The sequence below is a fragment of the Cenococcum geophilum genome (assembly GCF_001692895.1).
Source record: "Cenococcum geophilum 1.58 unplaced genomic scaffold K441scaffold_41, whole genome shotgun sequence".
NCBI lineage: Eukaryota > Fungi > Ascomycota > Dothideomycetes > Gloniales > Gloniaceae > Cenococcum > Cenococcum geophilum.
In genome coordinates, this window is record NW_027137599.1 from 223,584 (window position 1) to 241,296 (window position 17,713).

General features: G+C 30.2%; 1 protein-coding gene across 1 annotated transcript; it reads right to left on the bottom strand.

Moving 5' to 3' along the window:
* Positions 1 to 10,821: 10,821 nt before the first annotated feature.
* K441DRAFT_576358 (uncharacterized protein) lies at positions 10,822 to 15,840 on the bottom strand (the record flags this gene model as incomplete). The annotated part of the gene is made up of 2 exons (XM_067644198.1): positions 10,822 to 10,968; positions 15,808 to 15,840. Coding segments are annotated over 2 exons (180 nt in total), but the record flags the coding sequence as incomplete, so codon positions are not given.
* Between the last annotated feature and the right edge of the window lie 1,873 nt (positions 15,841 to 17,713).

Sequence of the window (17,713 nt, forward strand, 5' to 3'; positions counted from 1 at the left end):
TTTACCTAGGAGCTAGTTCTTAAGATCTATTAACTAGGACTAGAGACGGTTATAGAAATAAATATATTAGACTTTATACTAGGAGTATATTTTATATAAAGGCATTTAGATAGATAGCATCTAGTAGTATATTATAGTCGGAAGATAATACTATTAAAGTTAAACTATAACATCTATAACAAGGAGTTATTAGGTATAGTTATAGCACTAAAGGAATAGAGAGTATTTTTATAAGGTATAGAAAAACCATTTATAGTTAAAATGGATTATAAGAACCTAACGGGATTCCTAATAATAAAGGAACTTAACTAAAGATAGGTTAGATGGGCAGAGATGCTTATAGAATACTATTTTAAGATTTAGTATACTAAGGAAATAGATAACACGCGAGCTAATGCGTTAAGTTAAAAAGCTAAACTATAAAATAATAATAAGCCATTAGGGGCTTTACTGCGAAAAGATATAGATAAACTAATTAGGTATAATTATCTAAAAATTATAGTAACTTAAGAGAATAAGTTAGAAAAGATCTATAAGACACTAAAAAGCTTTTAGGTATAAAGAATTCTAGAAGCACAGCTAGAAGATCTATAGTTAGATATATATAAAAATTAAGAAGCGAAGTATATCCTAAGAAGCATAGTAGAGTAGTTTATAGAGGACTTCTATAAGGGACTAACTTAAGGATATAATAGAGCCATAGGCCTAGTATTAAGACTCTAGGAGGAGTATATTATTAATAGGATCTAGAGGATAGCTAAAAGAGTTACTAAAGAGTGTCTAGATTGCTAAAGGAATAAACTAATAAAGTATAAGCCGTATAGAGGGCTATAACCTATTAAAACACTAGAGAGACTATAGGAGGTTATATTATGGGACTTTATTATTAAGTTACTAAAGTTAAAAGATCCTATTACCGGACAAGATTATAATGCAATCTTAGTAATAGTAGATAAGCTTATAAAGTGGGGATACTTTATAGCCTATACGGAAGAAATCTTAGCGGAAGATGTCGCTAGAATCTATATTAAAGAAGTGTTTATAAAATATAGAGTACTAAGTAAAATTATATTGGATAGAGATCTAAGATTTATAGCAGTATTCTAGAAGGTATTCTTAGCGGAATAAAGAGTTTAAGCAACAACTTCTACCGCATATTATCCGCAGATAGACGGTTAAATAAAAAGATTAAACTAGATACTAGAACAGTATCTAAGGCATTATATTAATCACGCATAGAATAATTAGGTATCGCTATTACTAGTTATATAGTTTATATATAATATAACACTACAGGAAGGAATGGGTACATTACTATTTAAGGCGAATTATAGATATAAGCCAAGAATATTATTATCGCCACGTTAAGTAAAGAAAACGAGTAGTAAAGCTAAGTAAAGAATAGAGACTTTAATAAATCTTTATACAAACCTTACGGAAATAGCTAAGGCAGTATAGCAAAAAATAAAAAAGTACTATAATGCTAAGAGATTTAAGGGACCAGATCTTAAGGAGGGAGATAAAGTATGGCTACTATATAAAAATTTTAAAAGTTAACGACTAAGTAAAAAGTTAGACTATGTTAGACTAGGACCTTTTGAAATTACATAAAGGATTTTACCGGTTACGTTTAAGTTGAACCTACTAGCTAAAATAAAAATCTACCCTATATAGTATATCGCGATACTAGAGCTAGTATATAGAAATGTTAAGCTACTAGTCTATAAGGCAGATATATATAGAGGTTAGGAAGAAGATAAATAGCAAGTTTTGAAGATTATTAGTTATAAGGGCATCGACAACAAAACATAGTATAAGGTTAAGTAGATAGGCTACACTAAAACTACCTAGGAGCTACTAAAAAATTTAAAGAACGCTATAGGAAAGGTATAGGAGTATTAAAAGGAAATAGGTCAGGCAATATTAATAAAGAAGGATTATTAAAGAACGAGTTACCTAAGGGGGACCTAGGAAGAGCAACTGCCGAACTACTTAGAGTTGTTCCCCTTACTATAGGAGGAGAGTTAGTTCTCTTATTACCTAGTTCCTAAAGACCCTATTCTATAAGTTTCCACTCTTTAAAATAGACCTTCTTACGTACTTTCTTAAGACGAAGTAGATGGGTAGATGCTATAATGCGAGCATTTAGAGCCTTCTGTTCTGCATCCTAAAAACGCTTAAGTTTAGCAAAGGCCTACGCTAGGTTACTATTAAGCTTTATAGTAGTAGATTAAATACAAGACCTTATAACAAATTACTTAGGGAACTTAAAGACTATTAAGAATTGTAGAACGCGTATACTTAGCGTTAGAAGTAGAGTAAACGTCATAAGACGATTAAATGTTTACTTTAGTGCACTCTAAATAAGAGAAGGGTTGCCGAGACGAAGGACTCGCTAACGTAATATATACCAGCCCCTCTTTTAAGCAACGAGAATATAGAGATAGTATTATTTTACTAAGCGATAATATTGCAGCAATAGTATAAGCACGACGTTGCGCGTATAAAGAAGAAGAAGCTTTAGGTATTATAAGTAATAATATTAACTAAATTAATTAGATAGATATTACACCTCTAGTAAATACCTTAGAGATATTAGATATCTTTAAGGACGAAGATAGAGAGGAGGGAGATGGTATTACGGACGCTTTAAGTACGATATTATAACTACTTAAAGAGGAGTTAAAAGAAGCTAGTTAGTTAATATAAGCATAGTCTAGAATAAAACCCGTGGAACTATATAATGAAGAATAGTAGCTAAGGTTATATAAGGTGCTATATAAAGAACGCGAGGAATAAAGGGAACTTACGTACCTTATATATAAGACGTATATTATATATAAGAAGGATTTTATAGGAGTATGGTTGTGTATTTAAGGACCCTTAGTCCCTACCTAGATAGTTCCTTTCTTATAGTAATTCTTAAAATATAATTAGAGTTAATCTATTAGGCAACTACTCCACTAGTTATTATTACGTTGTTGACTACTATCTTTGCATTTCCTACACACCTAGCCTATTAACAGAACCCACCGTAGTTCCTACTACAAGGTTCCGTTATATAGAGCATTAATATATTAAGAATAAATAGGCCCGCAACTAGTATTAAGTAATAGTAAACTATAGTAGCCCTATAGGGGAGCGCTATAAGAATGGTATAAGCTAAGTCTAGGAAGGTATAGAGGGCTAGGAAACTTTAGTATATACTAGGTATAAGCTTAAACGTATTATAAATATAGGGGTTCCTATTATTTTATTAATTACTATCCGTAGCTCTAAGAATTAGCTTATTATAGTTTCCTATATATAAATAAGAATAACTAAATCTACGCTAGAATATATAAGCGCCTAGAAAATACTATTTTATATTTACTAAGCAATAATTAGATCTAGTTTTTTAATAACTAGCTAAGGTAGAATATAAATATTAATCCTAATGCTCTAGTAATAGGTATCTTACTAAAGGCAGCTTTAGTAGAGCTTATAAAAGGTAGTAATACTAAAAGTAAGGAGGAACTTAGTAAGTCCTAGAAAGATATATACTAAGTAAAGTTAATATATATTAATTCGGTCGGAGCCGCAACTTAATTATAGCCTATACTATAGTTATATAATCTTAGAAGGCTATAAGGGGAAATAAGGGTAATAAAACTACCTTTAAAACTATCTAGCTAGTAACTAGTAGTAGTTTAAAATATATAACTAAAAGAATATATCTAAATCGCACTATAGTCTTAGTAGTAGGCTTTTTATTCGCCGTTAGGCAGTAATAAGGTTAAAAAAATAAACTATACTAAATAATTAAGATAAATAGAGTAAATAGTAGATATAATAATAATAGCTAAGATATTACGGTTAAAGCTAATTAGAATAATAGATATTCTAAAAGGAAATATCCTAAGCCCAACTATAATAGTAAATAAGATTTTATTAAAAACTATTAAGGTTACTATTAGAGACTATCTTATATATATACCTAAAGTTATAAGGTTATTTTTTAAACCTCTTTTACTACCTTTTATAAAGTCTTACTATAAGGGAACTAGGAGTTCCTAAGGTTAATATAGTAGAAAAAGGCTTAACTCGGCACGATTAGTTAATAGAGAATATTATCTATATTTAATATATTATAAATAGCTATCTTCCTACTAAAGTAGCTGCTTGTGGTTTTATCTAACGCCGTTTAGTTAAGACTTTACTAAATTAAGGCAAAGCCTTTAATCGGCCCAATTCTATTTATAGCTTGGACTAGATATACCTTATTATCCTAACTTAGGCCTACTTAGGCTCCATATAAGGTAGGAAGTCCTCCTCTACTTTAATTATTACTAGATCGTTACTATTTATAATAAAGCCCCCCTTCTTATAGATTTTAACCCTAAAATCCTTAATATAGTTCTTTAAAAATTAAGCTTTCTTAGCTAAGGAACTAGGGACTAGTGGCTTAGCACTATTTTATATAATAGTTCTAAAATATAAAAATTTAAACTCCTTAGTTACTCCCTTATTAATCTTAGTAACTTATTCTTAGGCTTTATCCTACTTTTTAGTCCAATTTACTCCTCTTTAGCTTTTTATAAGCTCTTTTAGTCCTTACTAATAACTCTACTAATAATTCTAGCCCTTATAGTCCTAAAATATCTAATTAACTTTAATTAGTAACAGCCTACTCCTTTTTTAGTTTCTTTTTTCTTTTTTATTTAAAACCTACTTACCTAAGTTTATTATTCTTTAGCCCAATATAGTAGTAATAGAAGAAAGTTATACCCAAATCTATAATAATAAATCAAAATAGACCCTAACAACTAACGGTTACTATAATTATTTCTTTAAGTTCCTAAAGTAGCTTAAACGGTTCTAGAATAAGGAGGTCTAATAGTTTAATATAGTCTATTCCGTCTCTATTACGGCCGGTTTTAATATAGCCTAGTTTATTTCCAATTTTCGCTATTATAGATACTTTAAAAACAGTTCGCTTTATTACGGCTAGGTTAGTTCCGATTAAATTTAAATTATACCTTTTTAATTAAATATCGCGCTTATTAAACTAACTGGTCCTATAGATCCCTAAATACTTATTTAACCAATCTATTAAATTTTAGAAGCTTATATTATATATATTCGGCTAATAGTATTCTTATTAAAGCAGTTATAGGGGTTTTTCTTAGCCTAAGTAGATAGTATAAGAGGACTTTGTAGATAGGGGGCTATTAGGACATAATTATAAAATAAGATAAATTAGTAAGAGAAATAAATCCTTAAGGAGGTAAGGCCTCTAGGATTGTAGAGACTATATACTATAGGTATATACCTCTATTATATAACAAGCAACCATTTAAAGGGCGTTTAGGAGTTATTTTAAGGGCAACCTAAGGCGTCCGCAATAATATCCCTTATATTGCCCCCCCCTCTTTTTACGGTCGGCCCCTAATTACTATTACCTTATAATAGGGAGGTTATAAGGGCTTATCCTAGAAGGGGTTTAGAGAGATATTAGTATACTACTATATATTATTTATCTATCTAACCTCTACTTTAAACTTCTAAAAAACCTTAATAAGGAAAAAATACAACTAGAGAAAAGATATAAAGATTACTAGGAAACCTATTAAAAGCCTACTAAAAGCCTACTAGTAACTACCCAGGCTAATATAGGGATTTTTATATAACACTACCTCTAAGCCTTTATACTAGTCTGTAATTAATTACAAGTATTATAGGCAATTTAGTGTTTTAGTATCGTTCCATAGGACCTTTTAGTATAGGATTTAACGTATAGAGCCTTAGCTTGCCGTTGTCTTTAACTGCTAAGATATAGTCTATAATCCTTTCTTATAATCATTTTCTTATAATCCTCTGCATTACTAATATATTACCCCTATATTTACCCTTAGGCTATTAAATGCGGTTAAGGTATTAATTAGTTAGTTAAAGAGACTTACCTCTTAAGATTTAATGTATATATTTTTAAATCTAGTAGTCCTATGCTGTATATTTAGTATAGCTCTACTACCTAGTAAATAGGGATATTTTGCAATAGTAATTATAGCTATTATACAATTATCAAGAACGTTTATAACGTTATTCTTTAATACTATAATATTGTTTTAGGTCTAATTTAACCTATATACGTCTTTAATTTAACATCTTAATTGCCTTCCCCCGGCTATATAATCAGTTTTTATAAAGAAGTAATAGTTAAATAACTTATACGTGTATTTCCTTCCTTTTAAATAGCGCTATTATAACGGAGTTATATTAGTAAGATTGCGGCTATTTACTAAAAGGGTGTTAGACGGTAAAGTATAAGGATACTTTACTTATTAAGCTTAAACCTTTTCCTTAATACCTTACTTCCCATTATTATTCTTTATCTAATTTAGATGTATCTATAATATATTATTAAGATTTTTTTTAATTAATTTAACATACCTCTTTATTCTTTTACTAACTGCTTTTTTAAGTAAATTCTATAGTGTATCCTAGCCCTACCTTTATATATAGAACTTTATCCCCTACTAACCCGTAACTAGTGCTAGTTCTACCTAACTAATTTTACCTATATATCTTTAAAAGACTAGAAATCTAATAATAAGATTTTAGAGGCTTATAATAAGACGCACTACGTTAGATCTAATACCTTTAGTCCTTATAATTAATGCATGCGTACTAAAAGCGGTAGTTGCGTTAAGGTAAGCTTTTCTATTCTTAATAGATTTCTATTACTAACTTTAATAGCCTAGGCCTAAGTGGCGACATTCCTTTAATATCTTTCACTACTATATTACTCGGGCTCCCTCCTGTTTAAGCGCTAATACTAAACATCTAGGTTAAATTTATAATTATACCACAGCTATTTATACTGCTTATAACTCTTAGCAAGCTAGCTAGTAACGCTTAATATAAGAGTAAAGCTAGTATATTAAGGATAGGGTAAGGGATAAGGGTAATAAAAAGAAGGTCGCTATCTACTATAGAAAGGAGTTCGCGTATACCCGTTAAGTTTTAAAAGAGTATAATATAATACGGTATTAGATAAGTTACCCTTTAGGTACCTAGTAGATAGGTAACTAATAGTTGCTATAGTAAGGTCTTAGTAGTTCTAGACTATACTAGCCAGCTAATATCTCTGTTTATTCTAGGCTTAAGTGTATTTTTATTAACTATAAGCTTACACCGCAAGAGCTTTATTAGTATTAGTTTAGACTAAATATTAGTATTAAGTGTTTAAGGATCTCTACCCTAGCTACACCTTATTATCCTACCCCTACTAAAGGGTCTAAATCCTATTCTTGTTAGCCATTACTTAGTAGCCTAATAGATACTAACCCTACTCCTAAACTAAGGCATATAGTGGCTTTTTAAATTAGGCATTTATGGTTTAGACTTTTAAGATTCATTCTTATATATATCGTAGTAATTAAGGACCTTAATTAAGTGCTTAGAAAGGCCTTATAAGGCTTTTAAAAAGGGCTTAAAAGCCCTAAAAATAATATTCCTAATATAGATTAATAAATAGAAATGCAATTCTAGCAAAATGCCCTATTAACTCTATGCTATATATATAAAAAGGCTAAGGGCCCGTCCTGCCTTAGGCTATAGCCCTATCCCTATAGTTTCTAAAGCTTATCTATACTATATCTAATTTAACCTATTTACTCTTTAGGCGAGCTTTCTTTATAGGTCGCAATAACACTATAATATTAAAGCGCTTTCTATAATTTATAGATTGTAGACCTTAGTCCTAATATTCTTTTAGAATATCTTTATAATAATTAAAGTAATCATCTAGTTCCTATAGAGAGTCCTTAGCAAGCTAGCCTAGCTATTTAACTTTAAATTAAAGCTTATTCTTAATAGACTTATAGCATAGTATAACTTTAACCTTATACCGCTTGCCTACTACCTTAGGGTATTTAATTAGGCCTAGACAGAAGTTCTTTTCTAGCGGTGGCCTATGCTATAGCTCTAGTAGGTTTATATAAAACATTAAATATATATAGGCTATAGATAAGGGTAGCTAAAGATAGTAGGCTAGCTTACTAATTTATTCCTTAATTTAAAAGGGACCTAGGTATCCTATATTAAGTTTTTTTTAATAGTTAACAGGTTTTAATATTTGTTAAATATAATAGAACCTTATCGCCTACTCCAAAATGCTTGTCCTAGTGCTTATAGTTATACTAAAGTTTTTACTACTCTTAGGCATTCTATAGGCTCTACTTTATATACTTCTATTACTCCTCCTATTCCTAGAGGTATCTTTATACTCTTTAGTAGATATCTTTAAACTTCCTAATAGTATCATATAACTAATTATACGGCCTTAGCTAGTAATTATTAGGTATACCATTAAACCTAAATAATTAGACGCTATAGACAATTTAGATTAGTGTATACTTATATAATACGTATTACTTTAAATTATAAACGTACTCTGCGTATAGAAGTAGCTTACACTAATTATCTTACTAGTAGTTTAAATATATTTATAGGTAAGACTCTAGTTCCTAGTTCTTGCGTTCTATTTACCCATCCATTTATAAATAGAAAGCTATACTATAACGGTAGTCTATCTTTAAATAAAAGTATAGATCCGACTAGTACTGGCTTATAAAGACGTTGCACCTATTAGTAATAATAAAGTGCGGCTAATCTACTTTAAGAAAGTATTTCTTCTTAATTAGGCTAGTAAGCGCTTATGCGTTAATTATTTTATTAACGGGAAGGTATTAGACGTGCTTTAAAAACCTATTAATAAGTATAAGGACTAAATCGTATATTTATCCTTAGCTATCTTTAGATAGTAAGAGATCTGTAATAAAGTCTATAGTGTAATCTTATTATAGCTTACTAGCAGGGGGAACTAATTTAAGTAGACTTTATAGCCTATGCCTACGGATCTTATATACTTAACACTTCTTATAATAGCTAATATACTCCTTTACTTCCTGCTTAAGCCTTAGCCAATAATATTTACGCTAAAGTAATTTCACTATTTTTACTTAACTATAGTGGCCGACTAAAGAATTATCGTAATTCTTTATAAGAATCCTCTATTATAGATTTGCTTCTTATAGCACTTAAACCTTACTACCTCTATATAATAGGCCCATTAGGTCTAGTTCCTAATAGTAACACTTAATAACTTCCTTCCCATTACGTCCCCAGTCTATTTCCGTATTAAAGATAGTATAAAAAGCGTCCCTCTATTATACCTTACGGATAAGATTCGTTAACCTTTTAAATTATTCCTAGGTAAAAGCTATTTTATTTTATACTACTCTAAATATAAAACTAGATAGTACTATAGATTTTATAACTCTTTAATATATATATATTAGGAAGGCTACTATAAGGTTAAAGTCCTTTAGTTATTATAGGGCTCCGAGTTCCAATTACTTTATAGCTTTACTATTAGTTTAAAGAAATAGCTTAGTAATTAGAGATGGTATATTACTAGGTTATATAAATATATTAAGGACATCCTATTTAGGTATATTTAGACCCTTATTAGTAATAAACTGGGTACTAGCTAGAACGTTAGTAGAAACTAATAGGGCTTATACCACCTAAGACTTAGTATATAAAGCTATAGGTATTTAAGCATCCTATACTAAGAGCTTATTCTATAATATAGGGAGTAAAATATCTATTATCTATTTTCCTTCTCCCGTTTTAAAGCCTTTAGCATAGTTTAGCCGTCGTAATAGTCCATTAGTAGGGTTATTTTCCCCTAGCTTATATTTAATTTTAAAATTAAATTATATAAGCTTCTCTACCTATTTAGCGTATTAAGGTATAAGCTCCTTTATAGTTATAAGGTAGCGCAGATTATAGTAATAAGGTAGCGCAGATTATAGTAATCTAAGAGTATATAAGTAGTATAGCTTGCGTGCTTAAGGTAGTATTACTACTATTTAAAGCAGTTAACTATAGCCAGCAGTAGGTATAATACTTAACTTTAAGTCCCTAGAATTTTCTATTATAAAATACTACTAGTCTTTAATAGAGCTAGGTAGTATCTAAATCCCTATTAGGTTATAATAGGATACTAGTAAAGGTAAAATTTAATATATTAGTAATTATTATTAATAGCTAATCTAGGTTAAAATGCTATAGTAATAGAGCTTTTATAAACTTTACGCGTAGTTCCTAAAAGGCCTCCTAAACCTTTCTAGGCTATAACTATAGTTTATACCATTTTATTAGTCTCTTTTTAGTTTTCTTCCTTACTACCTTTAAGCTTCTTACTCCTTAGGTTAAGTCTTAGGAAGCTTCCGTAATATAGTTAAATAGGTATTAGGTAATATTTAAGTAGTTATAAATAAAGCGCCTATAGAAATTAGTAAAGCCTAGGAATACTTAAATATCTTAATAGCTCTCTGGCTTTAGCCACTCTTAGATTATCTATACCTATATTAGGTTTATAACCACGTCTATAAGTATTACAATATAACCTAAGAACTTAACCTACTTAGTATTAAAGATATACTTTAACGCCTTAGCGTAGAGGCCCTAATTATCTAAATATTCCAGCACTTCGCAGACGTGTTGCTTATACTAATCCTTATCTTCTAAGTAAATTAGGATATTATCTAAATAGATAACGTATATATAGTTAACTAGTCCCCCTAAGGCTTTATAAATATATAATTAGAATATTATAGGCGCGTTAGCCAGCCTAAAAGGCATTACTAGATACTTAAAGTGGCTGTATTAGGTCTTAAAAGCGGTCTTTTATTTATCCCCTTCTTTAATACAGAGCCTATAATAGGCGTTTTATAAATCTAGCTTTATAATAATCTTCGCCCTAAATAGTTAATCTAGCATTTTACTAATTAGTAGTAGTAGGTAACGGTTTTTAATTATAATCTTATTAAGACCGCAATAGTCTATATATAGCCTTATAGTTCTATCTAGTTTTAAAACAAACAGAATTAGCGCACCTGTTAGCAACTGGTTAGGCTAAATCTACCCCTTTTTAGTAAACCATAAAGGTACTCCTATAGGATCTTAAGCTCTTTATAAAAGAGGTTATAGATAAAAAGGCTTAGTAGTTATTTACCTTCTTCTAAATTAATTATATAATTATACTCTAAGTTCTATAGTAGGACTTTAGCTCTTCTACTTAAAAATACCCTTAGTAAGTCCCTTAGGCCTACTAGAATATTTAATAAATTAGGGTTACGTTTATCCTCTATATTATTATTAGGTAGATTCTAAAGCTCCCTTAAAATACTTACGGGCAGCGTTATATACTATAGTAGTTATTTATATATAGTTGCCACTATATATTAAACCGTTTTATATAGTAGCCAGTAAAGGGTAGAGAATTCTTTAATATAATGTTTAAGATGCCGTAGTATACTCTCCGCGTATTTCTTAAGCTAGAGTAACCTATAACAGTTAAAGTATCTTATAAGATTCTTAAAATTGCCGCCTCCCTATAATATCTCCGCGACCTATTTAATAGTTCCCTATAGGGTCTCTACTATAAAGGGGTTATTACTTATACTAAGCTTTATACCTATTTGACTATTAAATAGGGGTTAGATCTAATACTCCTTTAGGTATAAAGCGTATACTATTTTACTTAGGACTATATACTTTAAGATATTCTTTAGGCTTATTAGTAATATACACCCTTTTAAATCTTTATTATTCTACTATTTAAAGGCTCCTATCTTAAAGTATATTTTAAAATCTACTTATATAAGCTAAGGGTATTTAAGGATAAGGTTATAACCTATAAAGTTAGCCGCCTAAAAGGGTTGCGGGCTAACTACCTTAGTGCGGTTATATATGTTAGCTACTAACACTATAAGCTTATAAGCACTATATAGTTTAATCTAATACTTATTTAGGAAGCCTATAATAGGTTTCCGCCACCTTTATAATAGGGTAAGTTTATGCTTTTTTACTAAATTATATTATATAAAATTAATTTTAGCGCTACTATTATATAGTGCTTAGAACTAACGTATCTTATCTATAGGGAGTATTATTTCTAGCTTAATGGCGATATAGAGAGTCTCTCCTTTTATATCTTGCCCTAGTTATAGCCAGGAGAGGTCTATAACTAGGGCTTTTCTTTTTTTAAATTATTAGTGCGGTTATTACCTTACTTATTTTTCTAATAAAATCCACCTTTAAAGTTGTCTCTTAACTTTTTAATGTGTTTCTATAAAGGTACTAAACAGATATTAGGTTAACCTTAGAAGTCTTTTATATTATTTAAGGCTCCTAACTTTAATCCTTTTAAAGTTCTCTTTAAGAATAGCTTCTTTAAAGGTTAGGTCTACCCTATATTACTATTAAAGTGCCCGCGCTTTTAGTAACTCCCTAGCTTTCTACTAGAAGAGGTCTAGTGTTTTACCATATCTTTAGCGTTTAGAACTACTTATTTAAAATCTATATATATAGTAATCCGCAATAGGGCTCCTACGCGCTTTATTTTATTATAAGTTGCTAGCTTAATTCTACCCTAGATAAACCTAGTCTTCTTCTTCTTATATATACTACCGTCCTTATTTTTAAAGGGCTTTAGATTTATCTATTAAGCACGAGTTTTTATAAAGTTTATAAACTAGCAGAAGTTATAGTGGTTAAGCTATATCTTATTCTAGAATAGCTCTATATTATTATATTATATAATATATAGATCTTAAGTTTATATTTTTAGAAAGGTTTATAGCTATAGCTATATAGTAATTTACTCTTTATTAAGCTAATTAAATGCAATTTAGTTTAGTAATCGGTCTTTAATCTTACTAATAATCTAGTGTATACGCTCTTTATTATTATCTTATATTATTAGCATTTTAAAGAAGTTATCTACCTTATAAACCCAATTGTCTAACTATTAGGCGTTGGGCCTATAGCGGAGTTCTAGACTACTAGAGGCCTTAACTAATTAGTCTATATCCTTTTTCTATTTATAGTGTAAATAACTCTTTAAGTCTTCTATATCTTTTTAGATAGGTATTAAATAGCTTTTAAAAAGCCCTTAACCTTAACTAGGTTGTAAAACAATTTACCTAGCTTAGATTAAACCCTATTAGATATAGATTTACCCTTAAAGGGTTCTAATATATTTATTAATAGCCTTCTCCTATATAGCTTCTAAGAGCCTTATAATAGCTTCCTAATATCTATCTTAAAGGAGATTAGTATAGGGCTCTTAACCTTCTAAACTTAGGCCTAGGGAAGCTCTTACTATAGAGGTAGTATTAATACTAATGGCTAGTGCGGGTTTCCTAATAAGCTTTAGGTCTTAAGTTAGTGTTTAGGTTTAATTTCCTAAAGGGGTAGGCCCACTTAGCTTATAAGCAGTTTATGCACCACTACTATACTAATTATAGGCCGGTAGTCTTCTAGAAGGGTTCTAGTTAGGTCCCTAGTTAAATATATTAGTATATTCCTTTAGTATTTCTAGCTTAAGGGAAGATCTTAGGGTTACCTCTAGCGCTTAATCTTTTAATTAGCCTAAGTAGGGCTAGAGGGGTTCTAGTTACTTTTTAGTAGCGTTGCAACCATTATAGAGGGTGTTTATATTTTTTTTTGTGGTAACCGTAGGTATATAAGAGTCTTTAAGCTTCTAAAGTATTTAGGTATTAGGGCTTATTTAGCCATCTTACCTAGAGGGTTATATTATTGCAATCTCTTGCTATTAGAGGGACCTTCCTACCTTTACGCGACGGCTTTCTATAAGGTGTCCATAGAGTTTCCATTTAGGTTATTATAAGATTTTAAGGTAGAATAGTAGTTATAAACAAAAGATATAAATTAATAATCTAGTCCTTAAAGCCGACTACCCTTCTAAAAAGGAGTAGGAAGGATTTAAATGTAAGGGGACTATATAGATAGGGGGCTATAAGGACACGATTGTAGAATAGGATAGATTAGTAAGAAAGATAAATCCTTAAGGAGATAAGGCCTTTAGGATTATAGAGACTATATAATACGGGTATGTACCTCTAGTACGTAATAGGTAACTATTTAAGAGGCGTTTAGGGGTTATCCTAAGGGCAACCTAAGGTATTTATAATAATATCCCTTATAGCTAGCTATTAGTAGATTATATATATATTTAAGGAGCTTAAGCTTAAGTTCGTTATAGTTAGGTATAACTAGGCGGTTTTAGTAATATAAGCGGTTTCCGCAGGCTTTATATTTACTTAAAGAAATCTTTTTAAAGCGTCTAACGCTCTCTTGTATTAGCTTAAGCGTCTCTTAGATAAACTTATTATTTAGGTATTTATTAACTATAATCTGTTTAATTAATTAATTAGTTATTTTAAAGACGTATACCGTAAGATCTTTAGTAAGAGGGTTAAATAATTTAGGGTAAAGTAGGGTCTGATTTTAATAAGAGCACGCTTTTTTTAGAGCTAGCACGTCTTATAAGTATTAAGTTAGGGTATTAGGCTTTTAACCTTAAACGCCTAGGCGGTATATAATTGAGAATTAGAAATAAGATAGATATTCTAACTAGTAGGCCTAATAATAACCTAGCTATTTTGTAGTTGTAAAGTACTATAGGTTTTTATAGTTACTAAGGACCTTAATTAGAAATCCGGCGCCTTTTAGTTTAGGTTACTATTGCTTAAAGCATCTAATAATGGCTAGTAATTCTTTATTGTAGATTTTATAATTATATTTAGCAAGGCTTAGTTACTTTAAGAAGTATACTATAGGGTATAATACTTCTTCGTTGTATTAAAATAGAATGCCTTTAGTAATATAATTAGATAAGTTAGCTTTTATAACACTTATTCATTCTAGGTTAAAGTATTAAAGTATAAGTATAGTAGTAAATATAACCTTTAAGTAAGTAAAGGCCTTTTTATATTCCTTATTAAAGATAAAGGCTTTATCCTTTTAGGTTAGAGCTATAAGGGGTAAAACTAGAGTAAAGAAGTTATTAATAAACCGTTAGTAGAAATTGGTAAATTTTATAAAGGCTTTTATATTCTTAACATTTTTAAGTTTTTACTAGTTTATAATTACTTTAACTTTTTTTAGGTTTATTTATATACTATTTATAAAAATAAGAAGACTAAGGTATAGTGTGGGAGGGTACGACCACTCTTAGATAGGAAAGTCACAATGCTGTCTATCTGTCGGTCGGTCGGTTAGTCGGTCGGTCATTAGTCGTAATCAATTAGTAGGAAAGCAGTCAGTAAGAAGAAAGGAAAGAATGTATTCCGGTAGGTCGTAATAGAGAGAAGGAGAGAAGCCAAAGGCTTAATATATACAGGAAATGCCAAAACAGTAGGCGACGTCTAATCTACACCACCATAATAGAACTTTTATTTTATAGAATTTGTATTTATTTATATCTAATTATAAACTAGCTCCTTATAGGGCTTATAAAATCAAATAAACATATTTCCGGTATTTGGTTAAGTCATTACTATATATTAGGATATCGTTAATATAAGCAGTATAGAAAATATCTAGGTAGGAACGTAGGGTATTATTTATATAATGTTAAAACAAGCTTAGAGCGTTTGTGAGGCTAAAGGGTATTACTAAGTATTTAAATAATCCGTATTAGGTACAAAATGCAGTAAATTATTTATCTTCTTCTATAATACGGAGGCTGTTAAATACAGAGATAATATTAAGCTTTATGTAAAAGCAAGCCTTACTTAATTAGTTTAGCGTCTCTTATATTAACGGGATTAGATATTAGTTTTTAATAGTAACGGCGTTAAGAGCTTAGTAGTCTACGTAAAAGTATAGTCCGCTGCCTAGTTTCTTAATAAAGATTACTAATACGGCTATAGGTAAAGAGCTTACTCTAATAAATCCTTTGCTTAGGTTCTTGTTTAGATCCTTTTATAGCACTTAAAGTTTGCTTTAGGATATCCTATATAGGGGTCCAAATCTAGGCTACTTTCCTCTTTTAAGTATAATCTTATAGTTATATAATCGGTATTCTAGTAGCTTATTAGCTTCCTTCCATAAGAATACCTCTAGGCGGTTATAGTATTCTACTAGTACCTTTATATCAGGGTCGGTGTGCTTCTTTAGTACTAAGGCCTTTTTAATATTAGCTATAGTAATAGCGAAGATTATATATTTAGGTTGTTTAGCAAGTCACGTTAGTAGTATAGCTCTAATTATATAGATATCTAGGGCGTTAGGGTACTTAAGCTAAGATAACTTAGTAGACGTTTGCGGGGCTATTATATTGTATTAAGGAGCGTGTTTTGGTGTTAGGCGTAGTATATTATTATACCGTTTATTAATAACGTTTATATAAGCATTAAGAGCTCCTAGTAGGTCTACGCCTATTAGGGAGGCTTTAGTTTAGGGCTTAGAGATTTAATAAAGCTATTAACTAGTACAGAGTTGTTCTAGCCAGTTTCCTTTACGTAATAGTTAAATTTGGAGAAGTGTACTAGGAAACTTTTTGTTTTTTAAGCTATATAGTTTATTTTCCTCTAAACAGTAGGTTAGCGGTTTAGGTTACTATATATAGCTTTAAGAAGTATAACTAGGCTTTATACTAAGTTCGGCTAAAACGGTTTAATAAGGTTAGCTGCCTTTTTTTCTAGTTAGCTTAAGGCGTAACAGAGTTAGTTAGCTTTAGTTAGGTAGTAGTTAGCGTTACTAGTTAGCTTATTTTTAAGCTAGCTTAAAAATAATTAGAGCTTTTATTATTTATTAGTAAATACTAGGGGATTTAGTAGCCGTTTAGATTATTACAGTATAGTAGTTGGCTTAGAGTAAGAGACTATTATAGTTTTAAGGCTTACGTTCCGCGTATTTATCTCTAGAGATAGCGTTTAGTCTTAAGGTCCTAGCGTAGGTATCTTAAGGATACAGATTTTTTTTAAAGATCCTTAATTAATTACTAGTGTCGTAGTTCTTATTTGGCTTATTATTAATTTAAAATAGCTTAGTTCTATATAAGGGAGTCTATAAAAGACTTCTATATCCCTACTAATAATTCTTAAAGTGTGGATATAATACTAGCGGCTGTTATAAGAGTTTTAGCTTTGTTTTATATATTAATAATAGTATAGGTAGTTAATATAACAACCCTTACAATTGATCGCGTAACGTCTTATAGACTCCTCAAATATATACGCTTTGTAGCCACTACCCCTTATCCCATAACATTACGTTGCGCCTTTTTTACTACTAACGCTATTGATGCAAAAAACCGCACATGCAACCTTACCAAAAGGTGGCGCCGCACTTCCAAACTTACGCATACCTATCTTACTATTAAAAACTATCGTTTTCCTAACTCCTAAGACCTAATTCTGCCTACCTAGCGAGCTAGAGGTAGACTTATTCCCTTATTACCCCCTTTTATTCTACAATAGAGGCCTTAGTAAAAGGGGCCCTAGCGTATAAGCGAAGCACGGACAAGAACACTAAAACTACTACTACTACCACCACTACTAATACTAAAACTATAAAATATAGACTTTTTCTAGGTTTTTCTTCTATAGAAAGTAAAAGCCTAATAAAATAGGGGGTGTAGGTACTTTTCTATATCTCTTTTAGTCAGACTTTCCTTAGTAAGAAGAGGATTACCTTTAGGGCTTTTCTACTAGCAAAAGCCTAATAAGTCCTTTTTTTTAGTAGTTTTTTCTACTTTTAAAAGGAAAAGAAAATAACTACGCTAGTCTTTTTTAGCTAGTTTTTCTACTACCTTCTAGCCTAGTCTCCCTAGAAATCCTCTAGTAGG